General features: G+C 38.3%; 1 protein-coding gene across 1 annotated transcript; it reads left to right on the top strand.

Moving 5' to 3' along the window:
- Window positions 1-2039: 2039 nt before the first annotated feature.
- LOC139734065 (26S proteasome non-ATPase regulatory subunit 4-like) lies at window positions 2040-15926 on the top strand. Its single transcript, XM_071644879.1, has 11 exons — window positions 2040-2087; window positions 4944-5084; window positions 6362-6473; window positions 6793-6879; window positions 7323-7391; window positions 8118-8179; window positions 8998-9166; window positions 10763-10871; window positions 12935-13087; window positions 14316-14407; window positions 15028-15926. Exons 1-11 carry the CDS (start codon window positions 2062-2064, stop codon window positions 15202-15204), a joined length of 1197 nt encoding a protein of 398 aa, XP_071500980.1. The 5' UTR covers window positions 2040-2061; the 3' UTR covers window positions 15205-15926.
- The last annotated feature ends 1087 nt before the right edge of the window (window positions 15927-17013 follow it).

Raw genomic sequence — 17013 nt, 5'->3', positions numbered from 1 at the left:
GATGCTGACTCAGTCCGATGAAGTGTATGGGAGCAGCTGGTAATGGCGCGCCAGCTGTTTACAAGCAATACAGTACATATAACTAGGAAAAGAAAGAAAGAACAAATAAACAAACAAACAAACAAACAAACAAACTGACGTAAGGCCATACAATTTTCCAGATTTTGTAGCCCGACTGTTATGCCAGACTTTGTTGTTGCCCTTGTTTTAATTGTGTCTATATACAGCAGCTCGCTTTGTTTCTCTTTAACTTTGTTCTGATTTTGCTTTGCCTTGCTTTTATACTTTAGTTTGCTATAGGCCCTACTGTAGGCCTATGCTTTGTTTGACAACCATCTACTAGTACGTAACAAGAATCCTCCTTCCCAACTTGCCAGCGCTCAAAAACCGCGGATGTGGGAGGAAACAGGCCTCTATAATTACATTGAATTGTTCCTCTATATCACCCCCATATCACCTATAAGTCAATGGGCCATACACATTTGTCTCTTTTTCCCGGATAATGTCCGTCGTTTGAACGTCGGCCGAGCGCTTTTATTCCTGAAATATTTTACACCAGCTAAAGCTCACCTGAGTGTCTTGAATTTTATCACAGCAAACTCTGCGAATCATTTAAACCCATCTGAATATTTGACAGAGGTTGTAGGGGAGGAGACAGTGGCCCAGGTGCCAGGGCCGGGTAATGTGGGGAGGAGGGCGGGGCTCCACCCCTTTAGCTTTTAAAAGATACACACACAAAAAGGAGGGTATCACAGTAATATTATTTGTCTGTGCTCCGAAACGATTCACGGGCTCTAACTGTCCTTGTATAGGCCTAAACGAGAACACAGCGTCATATCTCTCTCCCTCTCTCTTTTTCAACAATTGCAGACAGTCAAGCATTGAGGGGCCTACCTATACAAGCGCCTCAAATATTCTAATTATGTGTTTTCTATGTAGGAATTACCTTCAAAGTGTGAAGTTAGGCATGCTGGTGATGGTGACGGTGAGAAAATGATAAAGACGATTATTTTCTCTTTGTTTTAATGTGAAGAACAATTTGAATACAATGACCAATATGTAGGACTGTCTATATTGTACTGCTAAACAGATGTGAGCATTTCTCGTCATCATGTAATGAAGCCAGTTTGTAGGCTAGGCCTAGGTTTGTTGAGTTTCCTGTTCAAGTTAACTTTAAAGAATGCAACAAAATGAGACCAAAAAAAAAAAAAAACCGGAGGAGTTTAATCAAACTGAATATAATTTAATTTTTAGCTGTCGTTCATGTCACAAAAAGTATGGATTAGAAGAAGTACCGTAACGAGTTTCCCCTCTTTTTCAGAATAAACCAAGTCCTTGGCATCGAAATAGGCCAGCTATAGTAGAGTTGCGATTCAATTGTAGTAAGAGGGTTTTAGTCGGTAGTCATGGTTGTTTTGATAACAAAATCGGCCTAAAAAGAGATTATCGATGATAAATCATTCCTCATGTGGTTGAAACTGACATCAATGTTCAGAAAACAAACAATATCAACGGCAGTACATGCTTGTTTGATTTTACTCTAATCACCAAATTTCCAACATTAGCTTTATAATCTCATCAACGATGGTTTTGCGTTTTACTCAAAAGTTGGCATTTATTTGATACTGAAACAAGTTGTGGAGAATTGTAGGCCTGCAGCATGCAGAAACGCTAACTCTGCCGACAAAGGCCTTCATCATCGATCTATTATCTCTCTTTTTTATGGACCTTTGTGAGATTTTGTGAAGTGTCGCAGTGTAGGCTTATTACCAAGTCACGAAAGTACAGTGAAAGTGCATCGAAGAGTGAGAAATATTACAAAGAAAAGTTCCAGAAGAGGCTTTGAGTGACAGGCACCACAGTAGAAGTAGAAGTAGAAGTTTAAACAATCATTATTTTCAAGATGTTCAGCAAAGAGCACTGCGTGCACTGTTCTAGCTATGACTCTGATCTGATGAACATAACAGCAACTGTAATTTGAAGGATAGCGCCATCTACAGTTGTCGTCGTCACTCTTCACTCTCCTCATTCCGTTGCAGATTCAATCGAGAAAGATCAACAATGGTGCTTGAAAGTACCGTAATTTGGTAAGAAAAACCACCTATGCTTTTAGAATAGATGAAAATATGTTTCTTGATCATTGGAATCGATGAATTTTGTTTCTACAATAAAGCGAAAGCTTACCTTTTAATCCTTGATATGTGTAGATAAGTGATGAAGCAATTTCGTGTAGAATTGTGTAGTCCCATATCTTGCATATCGTGTTAGTATCGAACCTATGTTTGTTACGTAGTTATAGGCCTATGCTATGCCTATGCATGGCATGACATTGACCGAAAGATCGGTCTGTATCTGTCCGTCGGGGAATGTTCCGCGGAGACTACGTCTGGCTTCACGGATCCCCTACGTATACAGACCGAAGTCAATGATTGCGGCTCCTGTGTGGGGCAGTCGCGCACAGCAAACGTTACGATAAACCAAATTTCAGACAGCTTACATTCAAACAAGTTTGACATGACATGACACATTATGCAGCAATATTTGGGATAAATTTCTCACATTGTGCAATCGAAATACTCACATAAATTCCGTTATAACGCAGAAATTTCATCGATATCGCAACATCGCCGTTCGCGAGCAGTAAGTCGCCATTTTGAATCTGTAACTAAGCCAATCACATGCGAGGTACGTGTTTTAGTTAAACAAACACGTAGAAACTACCTCGCATGTGATTGGCTAATATATTCATAGTGTATGTTTCTGCAGTTTGAATGTGACGACGCGACAGGCTGTGTTTTACGTTGAAAATTCTACTAAAATGTTGGATTATTCATTAATCTGGTGAGTGCAATGTATTCTTAAAAAGCTAATTTCATTATGCAAGCTTAAATTTGCCGACCTAGGGCCGTGAATTAGACGCAATCGAGAAGGATGAGGTACCTCACCCAATTTTCCATAGAGACAGTGGTTAAGAACATCCACACAGCAATGGGTACTGATACCTTCCGTCTGTCTACGGAGGACAGCGTTAATGGCAAAATATAAAGGAGTCCTCCGGACAGACGGATCTTTCTGTCTAGGCATGGCACTGTGCGGCATGGAGCTACACTGAACTTACTGAAGTGCCAAGTATCTAGGCCTAAGTGTAATAGATTCTACTTGTAGATCTAGAAATCTAGACTCTACACCCATAGATTCATGTGGAGTTAACAAGTTGTTCAATGCACATGCATGTGACTTTATCGTGTTATTTAGAAAGCCTATTCTTCACTTTTTACTTAGCCCCAATGTAATAGTAATAATCTCTATTTCCAAAACTTGGAATAAAGTATTAAAGTTACCCAGTGTTCGACAATAAATTGCGGAAGCAAAATAGCGTGCATGATCCAAACGCCTGCGCTGCGATCATCGTTCGAACGCCTGTACTCATTGTTCGGCCCCGGATGTCCATGCTTCGACATTCACGAGGTACTGCGCCGTGCCCTCGCCCTGTCTATGGAATGTATTACTATTACTAGCGCGTGCCACGTGCGGGCGAAACTGTATACAATAGTATATCGCACTACGAGAGCACGGTACTTCATGTACTCCACGCTGTGCGAGAGATTCAACGCATACACAACACGTTGCGATCGAACCATGGTGATATACCGCAAGTTCTGGCACGGGTGGCATGCAAAATATAAATATTGCGAAAACACTCAAGTTATCTCAGGAATGGCTGCCATCTTGGCTGTAGGTGTACACGCTGTACAGATTTAATGCAGATAAACAGACTAGTAACTTCGAAACTTGGAATGAAACAAGTCTATATGTGTTGCTATGCAACTTTACTTACCCGTTAGGCAGTTACTTACCTGTTGAACTGCTTACGCGAGCTGACCCGGGAGGGTCGCGACAATGATTTTTGGGGTCCGGTGACATGGCCCACTGTTGTGCTCTTCAGAATACGTGTGGAGGTAGTTGCATAGATTGAATTTCGTACTTGACATGCGCTTTTTTTTATTCATGAATTTCAGGAAATTTTTATTTGTAAGAGTGGTCTATTCATGGAAGCTGTCGAATCAAGGGCCACTTGATTTTTTACTTCTTTTTAAAACAAAATCAAGGTATAGTGGGAATAATGTTGTTCAGCTCGATTTTCTTGAATTTTTAGATTAGATTTGTAGAGAGTCTCTTCCTTGTCTTCGCAACTTGGTGACCGACCAGACCAGAGGTTGCACACATGGATAATTTATTTTCATTGCTTGTCTGTCATTGTCTAATTGCATTCATTATTTGTGTCCCCAGTTTTTGTTTGAGAGGGCAAATTGCTGAGATCTTTACCTTTACCTTTACTGAAGATACTGGAAGATTCCACAGAAGTTAAGCATCCAGGTCTATCCTCTTCTGATTAGTCTCTACCATCAGCCCACTTATTGGTGGATGGTTTCTTGTCTATGAGACTATTCAATGATAGAAGAGTTTAGTTAGGTCACTGTCACTTTTCTCTCGTGTAACTAAAAGTGGAGAACTCACTAATTATGTGAGTTTGCTTTCCCTCTTCAAATCCTGGACAACAGCCAACACTTTACATAGACCTAGAACTTGTAACATGTGAATTTAAGTCCCATCATAGGTGTTTTTTTTTTGTTTTTTGAAGGAACCCCCTATTAAATATCAAAATTTTACCAACGAAAAGTTGATGGCATCAATCATAATTATATACTTTGTGATGCTGTAAAGCTAACTGTCTCTGCACCTCTTGTCATTGGTGATGGAAGGTTATATCTTGACCTGTGCCAAGATGGATTTCATGATCGTGATTTCATGGTGTAATAATTTTTTTTCCCTTATCTCTGAGGAATGTTATCACAGGAGGAGAAGGAGGGAATGGTACAAATTCTCAGACCACTTCATGTATTCATACATTATCTATGTGCATTTATTTCTTTTTCCAATAGTGTGGACACAAGTGAATTTATGCGGAATGGAGACTTCATACCAACAAGGATCCAGGCCCAGCAAGATGCCGTTAATCTGGTTTGCCTCTCTAAGACCAGATCTAACCCTGAGAACACAGTTGGTCTAATAACACTGTCAGAGTAAGTTGGCAAGTAAATACCATACTCTGAATAGCAGAAACACAGTCTTGATATGATTGTTGTAGGAATTGATAAAGAAGTCCTCTCAGGAGATGGAGTGTTCAAATGCCACCAGATTGTCTTGCGATTTGCTTTTTTTTTTTAATGAAAGTGCAATAAGATTCACATTAGTGGATTTCACGGTCGTAGAATCAGAGCAAGACATTTAATGTGATTTGTAGTGAATTGTGTGGGATAATCTCAGTGATCTCCTTTGCTGTCAGTATGTGTGGTTTTCATGAAGAGTGAGAACATCATAACATCATTTTATTGTTGTTTATTCTGAGATGATACTGCAGTTCAGTTTGATGCAGTGATCATCATGATTACCAGGTAGTCATTTCATTGACTATGGATCCGTACGGTGTTTTGAAACGCAGCGTATGTTGAAAGTGTGCATCATGTCCCACTGGTTTTCGTCCCTGAAAACAGTATACAGTGGACGACCATTAACTCTTTATGTGCCACGTTCACACGTCTGGCTCAGTCGACGGCGTGGCAACTTTGCATATTCTGCTCAACAAACAAAGCCGCCAAAACCGATCGATAAATCGCTAATCCCGCGGTACAATCAAAGCGTTTCTCGCGCTTTTGTTCCTCTCACATACGGCTTGCATTCTATGTGGTGATTGACTATCAAGCGGTATTCCCAACTAGATTTGCATGTACATTCTAAGTTTTTGTCACTATTTTATGTGGAAAAGTCATGCCTTTACAGTGATGTAGCAACTGGTAATTCAAACGAAAAATTGAAAATAGAATTGTTGTACATTGTATATGGAAGCAAAGTTTGGCATTCCTCTCTGGTAAACTTTGCTCACTATTATGTCCAGCTTAACAGTAATTTGTAGAAGTTATACAAATTGGAAAAACAGAATTCTTTCTCAAAGCATGACTACACCGTACTTTCGTGTCTCAGAATAACGTGGCACACAGGGGGTTTCCACCATGGCACATAAAGAGTTAAAACAAAGTCCTTGGGACAGGCAGTTTTCTTTCGTTATAACTGAAAAAATAAACAATAAAAAGCATAGAGCAGATAATGTTGCAGTCTGAATTCTTATTTTGTTGTAACCGGAATTTCGTTAGAACTGTGCTCGTTATAACGGGAGTACACTGTAGGACAGCTTGGTTCTCTTCGAAAAAAAAAAAATTGACATAGAAATTGAGTTGACTTTTGAGCCAAACAAGCCTTAAATGAAGATTTGTTTCCCCCTTATATTTATTCTATCTCACAGGGTGAAATGCCTTGTCACCATGACTACGGATGTTGGGCGTATTCTCGCAAGGCTTCATCAGGTCACTCCAAAAGGGAGTCTGAGCTTCATGACTGGTATCAGGGTTGCCCATGTGAGCATGTGTAGCAATTGATCCTACTTACATTTTTGTGATCAAAATGTACATAATTATATTAACATGGAGATGATTTTTCAGATTACCGTTGCCTTTAAAAAAAATTATGTATATCTTCTTCATTAAAGAGACATAACTCATTTAATTGGTAATAACATTTGATATAATTAGAAATAAAAATGTTCTACTGTATATAATATGATGCTTTGCGCGGTCTAGTACCATCTTTACTTGTGGTTGTTTCCAATGTTCAGTGTCACTCAATGCAGCCCATGTCTTATATCCCTGTTTTGCTTCAATCTCACATCATTTCCAGCTGGCACTGAAGCACAGACAAGGGAAAAATCACCGGATGAGGATTGTAGCATTTGTTGGCAGCCCGGTTGAGAATGAAGAAAAAGAGGTTTGTACCGATAATCTTTATAATGGCTGTAAAGGGCTCTCAGAGTTAACTCTAAATGCATTCATGTTTGTGCTTACAATTGCAGTGCAAAACTGCTCACGATGTAAAAAAAGAAAAAAAAAATGTTTAGTATGTTAAGTGTGTAAACAGAGACATGTGTCTCACAGATAAAAAGTTCATGATATGACATGAAGACTTTGTCGTTGCATAAATTCCATTGAGGTAAAACAGACGTGCCTCTGTACTCGAATGAGAAATGTGCCATTGTTGTTTTATATCGTGGACTTACACTCAACATTCTGCATTTTATGCATACTTTGCATATCAGTGTTTAGGACTGATCATGTCAACCACAGCTCTTAAACAAGGACTTTAGTCTCATTACACCCCAGAATATGAAATTTGGTTATGTGCTCTTTGCAACCTTTTCCTCCACCCTCTAGCTTGTGAAAATGGCAAAGAAACTGAAGAAGGAGAAAGTTTCTGTCGATGTCATCAACTTTGGAGAAGATGTAAGTTTGAATATTAGTGATCCATGATATCTTAAATTAGTACTGATATTTAGGAAAACTTTCTTTGGTATGTATTCATATTATTGAATGGACACTCTACCCATGTAGTGGGACAAGAGACATCTAGTACAATGTTATTAAAAGTTCTGATTGACAATTGATGTACATGTAGGTGGCTGGTGTTTATCGCTTTTACTCTATAATTACTTTTCTTTCAGTATGTGTGTTTTTGTTCTGCTTGTGTAGTGCCGTTTGTTCACCATGTAGCGTGATATGTTTTTTACAGTGTAGGTACTTATTTCTTTGATGTATCATATGGACTGGTATAAGCTTAAAGCTCCAGAATGTATTCTATTGGTTGTAGCATATTCATTCCTCATAAATATTGGGATGGTTAACGTTTGAAGGAAAGTGAATACTCAGTATTCTGACACACATGCCAGACCAGTCTTCAGCATGCAAGAGTTTTTCTTCATATCTTGAAGCTGTGGTCCAGAGTTTTATGTGCTATTGCAGTTTTGCTGAAGGTCCAAAATGCATACATTTTTTCATGAAAGTGTTTCATCACTTGAATACAGACTCTTGAAAACACTTTGTGAATGTGTAGAGAATATACCACAAGTCGAGTTCTCCCTCCTTTTAACCAAAATGTTTGTACTTGCTGTTTGAAGAGACTGGTCGGGATATTGTTATTCTTTGCTTTCTGTCATTTTTTTTCCTAATCAGAGGGTGAATACAGATAAGCTGACTGCATTTATCAACACAATCAATGGAAATGAAGGCACAGGGTAAGTGGTTGTGTAGGACTTTCGGGCAAAACGTGGAGAAGCAGATATATAGCACAAAAGGCAGTGACTTTCCTGTTAGCTTTCAGTTCTTACAGTTATTACAATTTCCCAACCAGCAAAACTTTAAACCCAAGTATTCACAGCATGTTCCAATTATAGACACTCACTGCTGGATTGGCACATCCTGCCAGGGCAGTGCTAGAATTTGGCTTTACAAGGACTGGACTTAGCAAGCCTCATCAATCTCCTACCACCACAACATCCAAACCGGTTAGAAGTGCAATTTTATTGCATGATTTGGGTGTCATAAAATTGTTTCGTATTCATTGCTGATATTGCAATTGAATGACCAACAAGAGTATGATTGGTGAATTATTGTAATTAGCACAAAAAAAAGTGTTCAGAGTTTTGTGAGCATATTAAGGCAATCATTTACAGAACCATTCACCACCAGTCACATTGCCCCTCACACATACTGAATATATGCCAGGGGCAATGTGTCAACAGAGATGAACAGAAAGGGATGAAATGTCAGTTGAAGCAACAGAAACCTCCATGGATCTCTTGGTAAACATGACTGATGTATCAGAATTTATGGCATTATTTGGCCAAACTTTAAAGAAGTCTCCCTTCTAGAACCATGCAATTTGTTGTGCCTCGTTTGTTTTGTGTAATGCTGTCTTTGTTTGTAATGCTGGAGGGAACTGTGCTTATGGTTATGTTGTGACACACTCTACCTGGAACATCAGCATGAGTATTAGAGTGTTCTTATTTTTTATTTACTTATTTATTTATTCTTTTTGTCTGTGATCTGGAAGGTCGCACCTCGTCACCATTCCACCGGGAACTCTTCTCTCTGATGCCCTCATGAACTCGCCCATCATCGTCGGCGAGGATGGCTCAGGAGCAGTGCCTGGTCTTCCAGGGGCCACTGGTGGAGAGTTTGACTTTGGCTTTGATCCTTCCACAGACCCTGAACTGGCAATGGTGAGTTCGTCAGATGTTGTGTGGTCTTGTCCATTTTGAGTCATCATCATAATTATGCCTCATTCTCTACAGTGACTCTGACATTCTCTATACTCTTGTGTTCAGTGAGCATTTTTGTAGGTGTGTGTGTGTGTGTATGTGGATGTATGCCATCTGTCTACTTTTGCTGTTCATGATTTGCTGATGCTAACTCTACTTGCATTAGATACTACTGCCACTACCACTACTACAGTGCACTCCCGTTATAACGAAATGCTCGGGACCGGCAGTTTTCTTTCGTTATAACGAAATTTCGTTATAACCGAACAAATACAATATATAACCAAAACAAGGAAACCACGTATATATATCATATTCTGTTTGCTGAATACTCATCATACACTGGAAAGCTATGTGAAATGTGATGGGATAACTGTACAATACAATAATAAACGCAAGTTCCCCTCAGAAACTGTACGTGACACAAGGAGCGAACACACAGTGGTGTGAAGCGTTCACCCATGCAGAGCTTAGAGACGCTATTTATATGCTTGTTCCGCTACGTATTTTCAAAAGCAGTTCGCATTTCGTTATAACGGAGCTCATTTCTTTTGTTTTTCTTTGTCTGCGGCGCTCGGAAAAGACTTCGTTATAATGGAAATTTCGCTATAACCGTGTTCGTTATAAGCGAATTTTGTACCATAGACTTTAATGATGATAATTTTGGGACCAGATGCTTTACTTCGTTATAACGAAATTTCGTTATAACCGTGTTCGTTGTAACGGGAGTGCACTGTATTGGGGTTTCCAATAAGCCAGTTCACGATTAACTCATGTGCACATTGGTACAAATGACCTGTCTTTTTTTCTCAGTTCGTCAGGCACTTCACTCATTTTCAGTGCAACATTATGTATAAGCTTGCCCGACATAGCAATTTATGAAATTCATGTTCAAACAAGAATGAATTTACATTTAGACTAGGTGACCAGAATCAGTGAATTTAAAAACCAACTTGCCTGATAGTACAAAATGAAATGATCTTTTTTTGCTCCTGCGCTAACTGGAACTGTAAACTAGCTTATTGCTCATGTCAGTTTTTGCTTTCCAACTCTTTCTCATCTCTGTGCCTCGCAAAGTTGTAATATCTCTGAATGGGGAAGTGGAGATGTACAAATGAGTATGGACTTTAAAGGTCCTGTTTACCTTTGGGAGCAGTGCTTTACAAAATGTTCAAGATATCACTTTTGATGCCTATGTGTAGGTCAGTTGTATCACAAAACACCCTACCATATAAAATTTCTGCAATAAAGCCTAAATTACGAGGAGATATCACTATTTTTCTCATTAAACCAGAACTGTAGACGGTTTAGTCCGGAAACATTTTTATTATAACTATTGTTCACATTTTGTATATTCAAAAATACTTGATATCGATCATACTGGTTCAAATTTTTATATTAGTTGTTTCTATCCCTGTCTCACATTTAGAACTATTTTGAAGCATTAATGCTGGGTTTTTGTTTCATCTGCAAATGGCAAATTATGCCTTTAAAAAAAAAATAAGCAAGACAAATTGCACTAAGATGATGATTGGATGGTGTTATCTCTTATCCCAGGCCCTTCGCATCTCCATGGAGGAGCAGCGCCAGAGGCAGGAAGATGACACCAAGAAACCAGAGGATGCAGCTGCCGATCCCTCCCTCAAGCCTGCTGTCCAACCCTCAGGTAGGTCAAAGACTGAACTCATCAGCAGAGTGTGTATGGAAGACTGTCCCGTTGTTCAGATACTTTGTGATTCGTGCAGTGCAGGAGTATTATTTGTATTTCCCCACATTTATTTTATTTTTTTGTAAAGGACTCTTGTTGTTTTGGGATTTTTGGATTCACTTTGTAATAATGAAATCTTGTCCTGTCAGAGTTGAAGCAAAATGAAATACAAAGAAACTTTGAACTTTGGAGCAATGAAAGAATTCTTTGTTTTAAGATGAATTTGTTCTCTCATTGCTCCTTATAGCAAGAGTCCACTAGATCACTCAAAATGTACACCCTTTTGTTCCAATATGAAGAATGCATTATATATACTGAATTGTATGTTCATCTATTCTTATTTTTCTATGTGGTTTTTGCCATAATAATGCTACTTTCATTTGATTTGATTTGATTTGATTTATTTCTGCTTAATTCCGTTACATCAGATGTGATTATGTACATGTAATTTATGACAAACAGTATATCTACACATAGTTTTTAGTACACGTACAAGACATTTAAATACAAACAGCTTATGGAACTTAAACAGAAGGGTCTCCAAAATAAGCCGAAGCTTGACGGTATGAAGACTATATGCTTACCTACTCTGGATAGAATAGGGAATAGAGAAAGAGAAAAATAGGGAAGGGTAGGGGGAAAATGGAAAGTTACAGAGTGTATGTGTACCACTCCAATTACTTTACAATAATAGTAATGATGATAAATACAATATGATAATGATATTAAAGTTAAGACGTTCAGTTGCCTTTGCCAAAGTAATGACCGAATATGCACTATGAAAATAATAATGTGTGAATACAAAGTATCCTAAACATATTGTTATCTGATATGGAATGAAATATATCGTTCTTATTTTATGTACGCAGTAATGGTAAGGCACATCGTACACATACATATACATGCTCATACAATATACATGATGTACCCATCCTATACATACATATATATTCATATTCATAATATGGATTATAGATAAATAAATCGATATATGTATGCACACATACATGCATCATGTACCACGTACATATTCATACACATTTGATTATAATACAATAAAGGAATCAGAATGTAATCCTGGGGAATACTGCTTAAGGAGGTGAAGTTTTACAGCCTTCTTAAATGAATACATAGTGGTCATATTTTTAATTTCGATGGGAAGGGAATTCCAAGTGTAACACAATTAGCCCACAAGACTTCATATAGTATGGTACATGATAGTAGCATATTGGATCTCTGGGTAAACATTACAAAGGAAAGTTACTCATACAGGATTATAAGCCAAATACAGTTAATCAATGTACAAGAGTGATTTATAAATCCATGCATATACAGTAACTCATTACATTTGGCATATTCCACATCTTACATTTTCAATGTCAAGGCAATTTACGTAATAGAAATAAGGGAAACCTGATACAAGGACAAGAGGAGTTACTTTTGGCAGTCAAATTGTAACTTTTTTTTGAAATTCACTATTCAGAAGATAGCAGTGAGGTGCAGTGAAAGTTTGCTCCTCAGCAAATTGTATGAATTGACTTTATAAGTTTTGTTTTAGAAGCAAACATTCGAAATCCATTTTGATTTGGTTTTGCAGTGAGTGAGCCTCATCATAGGGCACATACCTAGTTTCTCTGTGTAATGCGCGACAAATACAGGTACCAGGTAATACAAAATGACTCAAAGAAGAGCTGATTTGCTAAACACTCCCAATGGTTCACCAAACTTCTCTATCAACTTGAACAGAACCAAATATACAGTATTATTCCAGGCTTCGTATGACTTAAACGTCTCATAGGGGATGACACTTGCATGAGTGAACCTGATGTGAAGAAAAGTCTAGATAACTGTGGAAGAAGAAAAGTCTAGATAACTGGAAGAAGGGAATTGATGTAAGGTCCTAGAAATTCAGCTTTGACTTTTGCATGAAACGCAACATCCTGGCATATGAAGGTGTACATTTGTTGCGTTGAGATTGATGGAAAGTTTTGTTGTTTTTATTTTCATCTCTAATCTTGTAGATTCCGAGGAGGCTCTGCTGGAGCAGGCCTTGGTGATGTCCAACCAGGCCATGGGAGGCTTTGAGGACACGCCCACCCCAGACCTAGGTGCCATGACGGAAGAGGAGCAGATTGCCTATGCCCTTCAGATGTCATTGCGCCAAACAGTTGCATGTAAGTTTACAGTGCGCAACTGGTGAACATGAACTGCTTTAGTTGGAAGCACTGTACATGCAGAAAATATTGTACTTGTAATTTTCACGAGAATATTGGAATCACAACCCTCATTTATTTGGGTGTTTATTGGCTGAAATGCTACTGACAAATGAGGGTGCTTACGCTGAATGTTAAAGGGTATATTTTGCAATATAGGAAATATAGGAATAATTAACATTGATTGCTCTATCAAGACATTCAAAACATTTTTTTAATGTTTTTATGTTTTCATGTTTTATAATGTTGGCAAAAAGATGCCTCTCTTATGTCTTATATGTCATCTAAATGCTGTTTATGACATTTTATTCTATACAATGTGTTTGGTTTTGTGAAAAGCATGTGAACAAAACAAATATCCATGATATGGACAATAAATGATTGAAATGAAATGATCAACTTCAGTTACCTGCACTTAAAGGGACTGTACAGTACTGGTTGAGGGGAGGATTCAGGTTTATAACATTTTTAAGTGAGATAATGAGAAACTTCTTGTGAAATATGAAAGAGCATATAAATGAAGAAGGATTCAATGTTTATTTGATGAAAATTGGTTTTCAAATGGCCGAGATATAAAAAAAAGTGATGATAATAATAAAAGGCGACAGGCCACGCCTTTTATCAGGACCTCTTTGTTTTACCTTGTTTTTGGATATCTCAGTCATTTCAAAACCGATTTTCATCAAATAAACTTTTAATGCCTTTTAAATTTGTATGCTCTTTGACATCTCAGAGAGTGGTTTCTGAATATCTCGCAAAAAATTAAAAGCTAAATCCTCACCTCTACCAGAACTGTACAGTCCCTTTAAGTTTGATCACTTCTGTATACACATCTATTAAAAAAGATATAGATATGAATATGTTTAATGGCGAACATTCTTTATTGTATCATCTTTGCATATCTCTTTTTCTTTTTTCTTTTTTTTTTAAATGGACAGCAGTAAGTCATAGTACATTCATTCTTGATCATGTGATGGTACAATTCTTTTGATATGGGCTATATCCATGAGCCTCAATGTGAAATTACATGCTGATTGCGATAGAAGTATAGACCATCTCATGAGATATTATCCTATGGAGGTAGAGGCTTCCGTAGGTACACTATGTGCAGTATAAGGTGACGAGTTGGTATCTTTTCATTCCCTCCCCTCCCCTCCCCCGCTGACTTCCTACCATGTCATGAATGCAGCTGACCTGCCCTCGTCATCGGCGGAGCCCCCCTCACAAGAAGCCACGCCCATGGAGATGGACACACCTGCTGCAGAATCAGCTGCCTCTAAGGTATTGCCCCTTAAAATCACAATCAGTCAAGTGCTCCAGACTAAGATGGCGCTCTACACAGGTTTTGCCAGGTCTTTGTTATGTGCGACCTATCCAGTGTACTTTGCAAGATAGAACTTGGAGGGTAGACAGTCAAGGGATTTAGTCATACAGATGAAAGATAATCGTGGAATTGTAATGGAGTGAAATACAGATAACTCCCATTTTAGCGAAGTCCTTGGAACAGGCAATTTCTTCAAGATAACAAAAATGAATATGAGGATATTCAAAGATTGATAATTTTAGGAACTGAAATTTTACTTTGTTGCAACCAAATTTTGTTATAACTGTGTTCATTGTAATGTGAGCACCCTGAATCAGACGTAAGAAATAAGGCTCATGACCTCTGTGCTTGATGCCAACATTTTGGGAGATTTCTTTTTGAAGTAAAACTCCTCAAATTTGTATATTGTGTATTGATACAGGGATGATGTGAACAAAGCAAAGAAAAACACATACTTTCATGCCTCCACATTCAGTGCTTAAGCCCACAATAAACCAGAATAAATCCCGAATAAACCAGCAGCCTCGCCCCCTTCTTTATGTTCCCCCTCTGAATCCCCCCCCCCTTTCATCTTCAGCCCGATGAGGACTTCTCAGAGGTAATGAATGACCCCGAGTTCCTGCAGAGCGTCCTCCAGAGCCTACCCGGAGTGGACCCAACCAGCGAGGACGTGCGGAGAGCCATGGGCAACCTGACGCAGCAGGACCAGCAGAAGGGGGGCGAGAAGAAGGAGGAGAAGGGGAGCAAAAAGTAGTATTCTCGCCATCACCCATCAAAGTATCGGCATTCTTTATTCCTATGTGTAACAGACAAAGAGTAGTGATGACTTGAATAGACCGTAATGTGTACAGTAGTGATCTGATATGACCTTGTGGTATCACCGTAATATATTGACCATGTTGCAAGTACCAAAAGTTGGCTAATATTACTCTTACCCCTACTCTTTTCTGGGTATGGTATGAGTATTCAAGATTCAGTGCAACAAAGCCTTTTTTTTCTTTTGTTTTGTTTTGTAATGGATTAAAAAGACACTGTTTGATATCGTGATGACTCAATTTCAGAGATTGACAAACCTTGCTGATTGAGCTGTTGCATGGGGAAAAAAAGTAGGTGCAAAGAAAAGTTCTGAGAATTTGTGCCTGTGACTCGCAAGAGAGCTGTTCTCATTTATATCACCGTGTGAATGTTCCGTTTACTGAATGGTTTGCCGTATAAGCCATGTATTTCACTGCGAATTTCGCCAGCTGGGTGCTATTCACAAATTTAACAATGCGCAATAATATAAGTCTGATTCCGACATGAATGTGTCATGCTTGCATACATTTCTCCATTCATTACAGTACTCACGAGTCACAAATTTAATCCCTTGCAATATTGTCGGGTTGTCCTGATTTGCAACAAAATTAGACTTGTTAGATATTTGGCATGTACAGTACCATTTGCATTATCCACAGTGCATGCTGCTACAGTCATATGCTTGGGAAAGTTTTCTCCCATATCAAAATTTCTACTCCTTATCTTTTTTTAATTCAACTCCAGTTGTGAAACTGTGCACAACATCACATTATTTGTAAACAAATTGGAAAGTTTACAGAGTTGAATATTTGTTTTGTGTGTCGTTGTGCATTGTGTCTCGAGTGTACTCGCTGAATACCTGTGGCTTAATTTTTGTTGCAAGATTTTACTGTCAAGCTTGTTGAACACTTCAAAGGTCAGGAACTGCACTCTGGCACGTATTGTTGGGATGGAAAACAGATAACAATGATGATGTGACTTACCGTGAGATGTTATTACATATGGTTGGAATTTTTTTCTTCAGAGTACACTTGGGACATTCAAAAGGCTGACTGTTTGAGAGGTTCTCTCATGCAAGGTTGAAAATCTGCACTTGTGTGAATTCAGGTCTTTGATTGAGATTTAGTGGAAAAATGTTTTGCCCAATCCTAAGACTTTGAAGTTTCGGAAGGAATTAATGAAAAATTGATGGCTTTGATTGTTCAGTTTGATGAACTGAACTACACCAAGCAGTCGGCATTCTCCTGGAATCGCAAGAATTTTACTGGGGAAATATTGCACACATAGTCATGGCCCATTTAAGCGCAGTTGGTTTCAAAGCTTTGAGATTGCCCATCTGAGTTGTGCTACATTTATCACTATGAATGCATGAACGAAGATGAAGAAGAAGAAAAGTTCTGTAAACATAAATCTCTGTAGAGTTCCAAAACCATGCAGAAAGGGGTACGTACATGATAGTCTGTACATATGGACATACTTGTCAGTGTTGTGTATGTGAATTGTTATCGTGTAGAGGAAAAAAAAACCACCAACAAACAAGAGAGGTAACTCACTAATGTACCTGCTGGATTAGCAGCAAGTTATGCCATGTACATGTAAATGAGACGCAAGCATATGTCTTCATTTCCCACAGTAAAGTTCATCAAAACCAGTTAGTAACACATTTGAACTTTGAACTGTGAACTTTATTCTGTTTCATGATTGTCACATGGTACTATTTTTTATGGTACTTATTTTCTTTTTTGTTGTTGTTGATTGTGTATATTTA

Source organism: Diadema antillarum, unplaced genomic scaffold (assembly GCF_040938485.1).
Source record: "Diadema antillarum isolate AM-2024a unplaced genomic scaffold, OU_Dant_1.0 seq00000508_RagTag, whole genome shotgun sequence".
NCBI classification, from domain to species: Eukaryota; Metazoa; Echinodermata; class Echinoidea; order Diadematoida; family Diadematidae; genus Diadema; species Diadema antillarum.
The sequence above is the reverse complement of the archived record's forward strand: the minus strand, read 5'-3'. Positions and strand labels throughout refer to the sequence as shown.

Excerpts from the sequence above, each read along its gene's own strand:
- LOC139734065 (XM_071644879.1), top strand. The coding sequence starts at position 2,062 with ATGGTGCTTGAAAGTACCGTAATTTG. Across the intron at positions 8,180-8,997 it reads AATGGAAATGAAGGCACAGG|GTCGCACCTCGTCACCATTC; the intron begins GTAAGTGGTTGT and ends GTGATCTGGAAG. Across the intron at positions 10,872-12,934 it reads GCCTGCTGTCCAACCCTCAG|ATTCCGAGGAGGCTCTGCTG; the intron begins GTAGGTCAAAGA and ends CTAATCTTGTAG.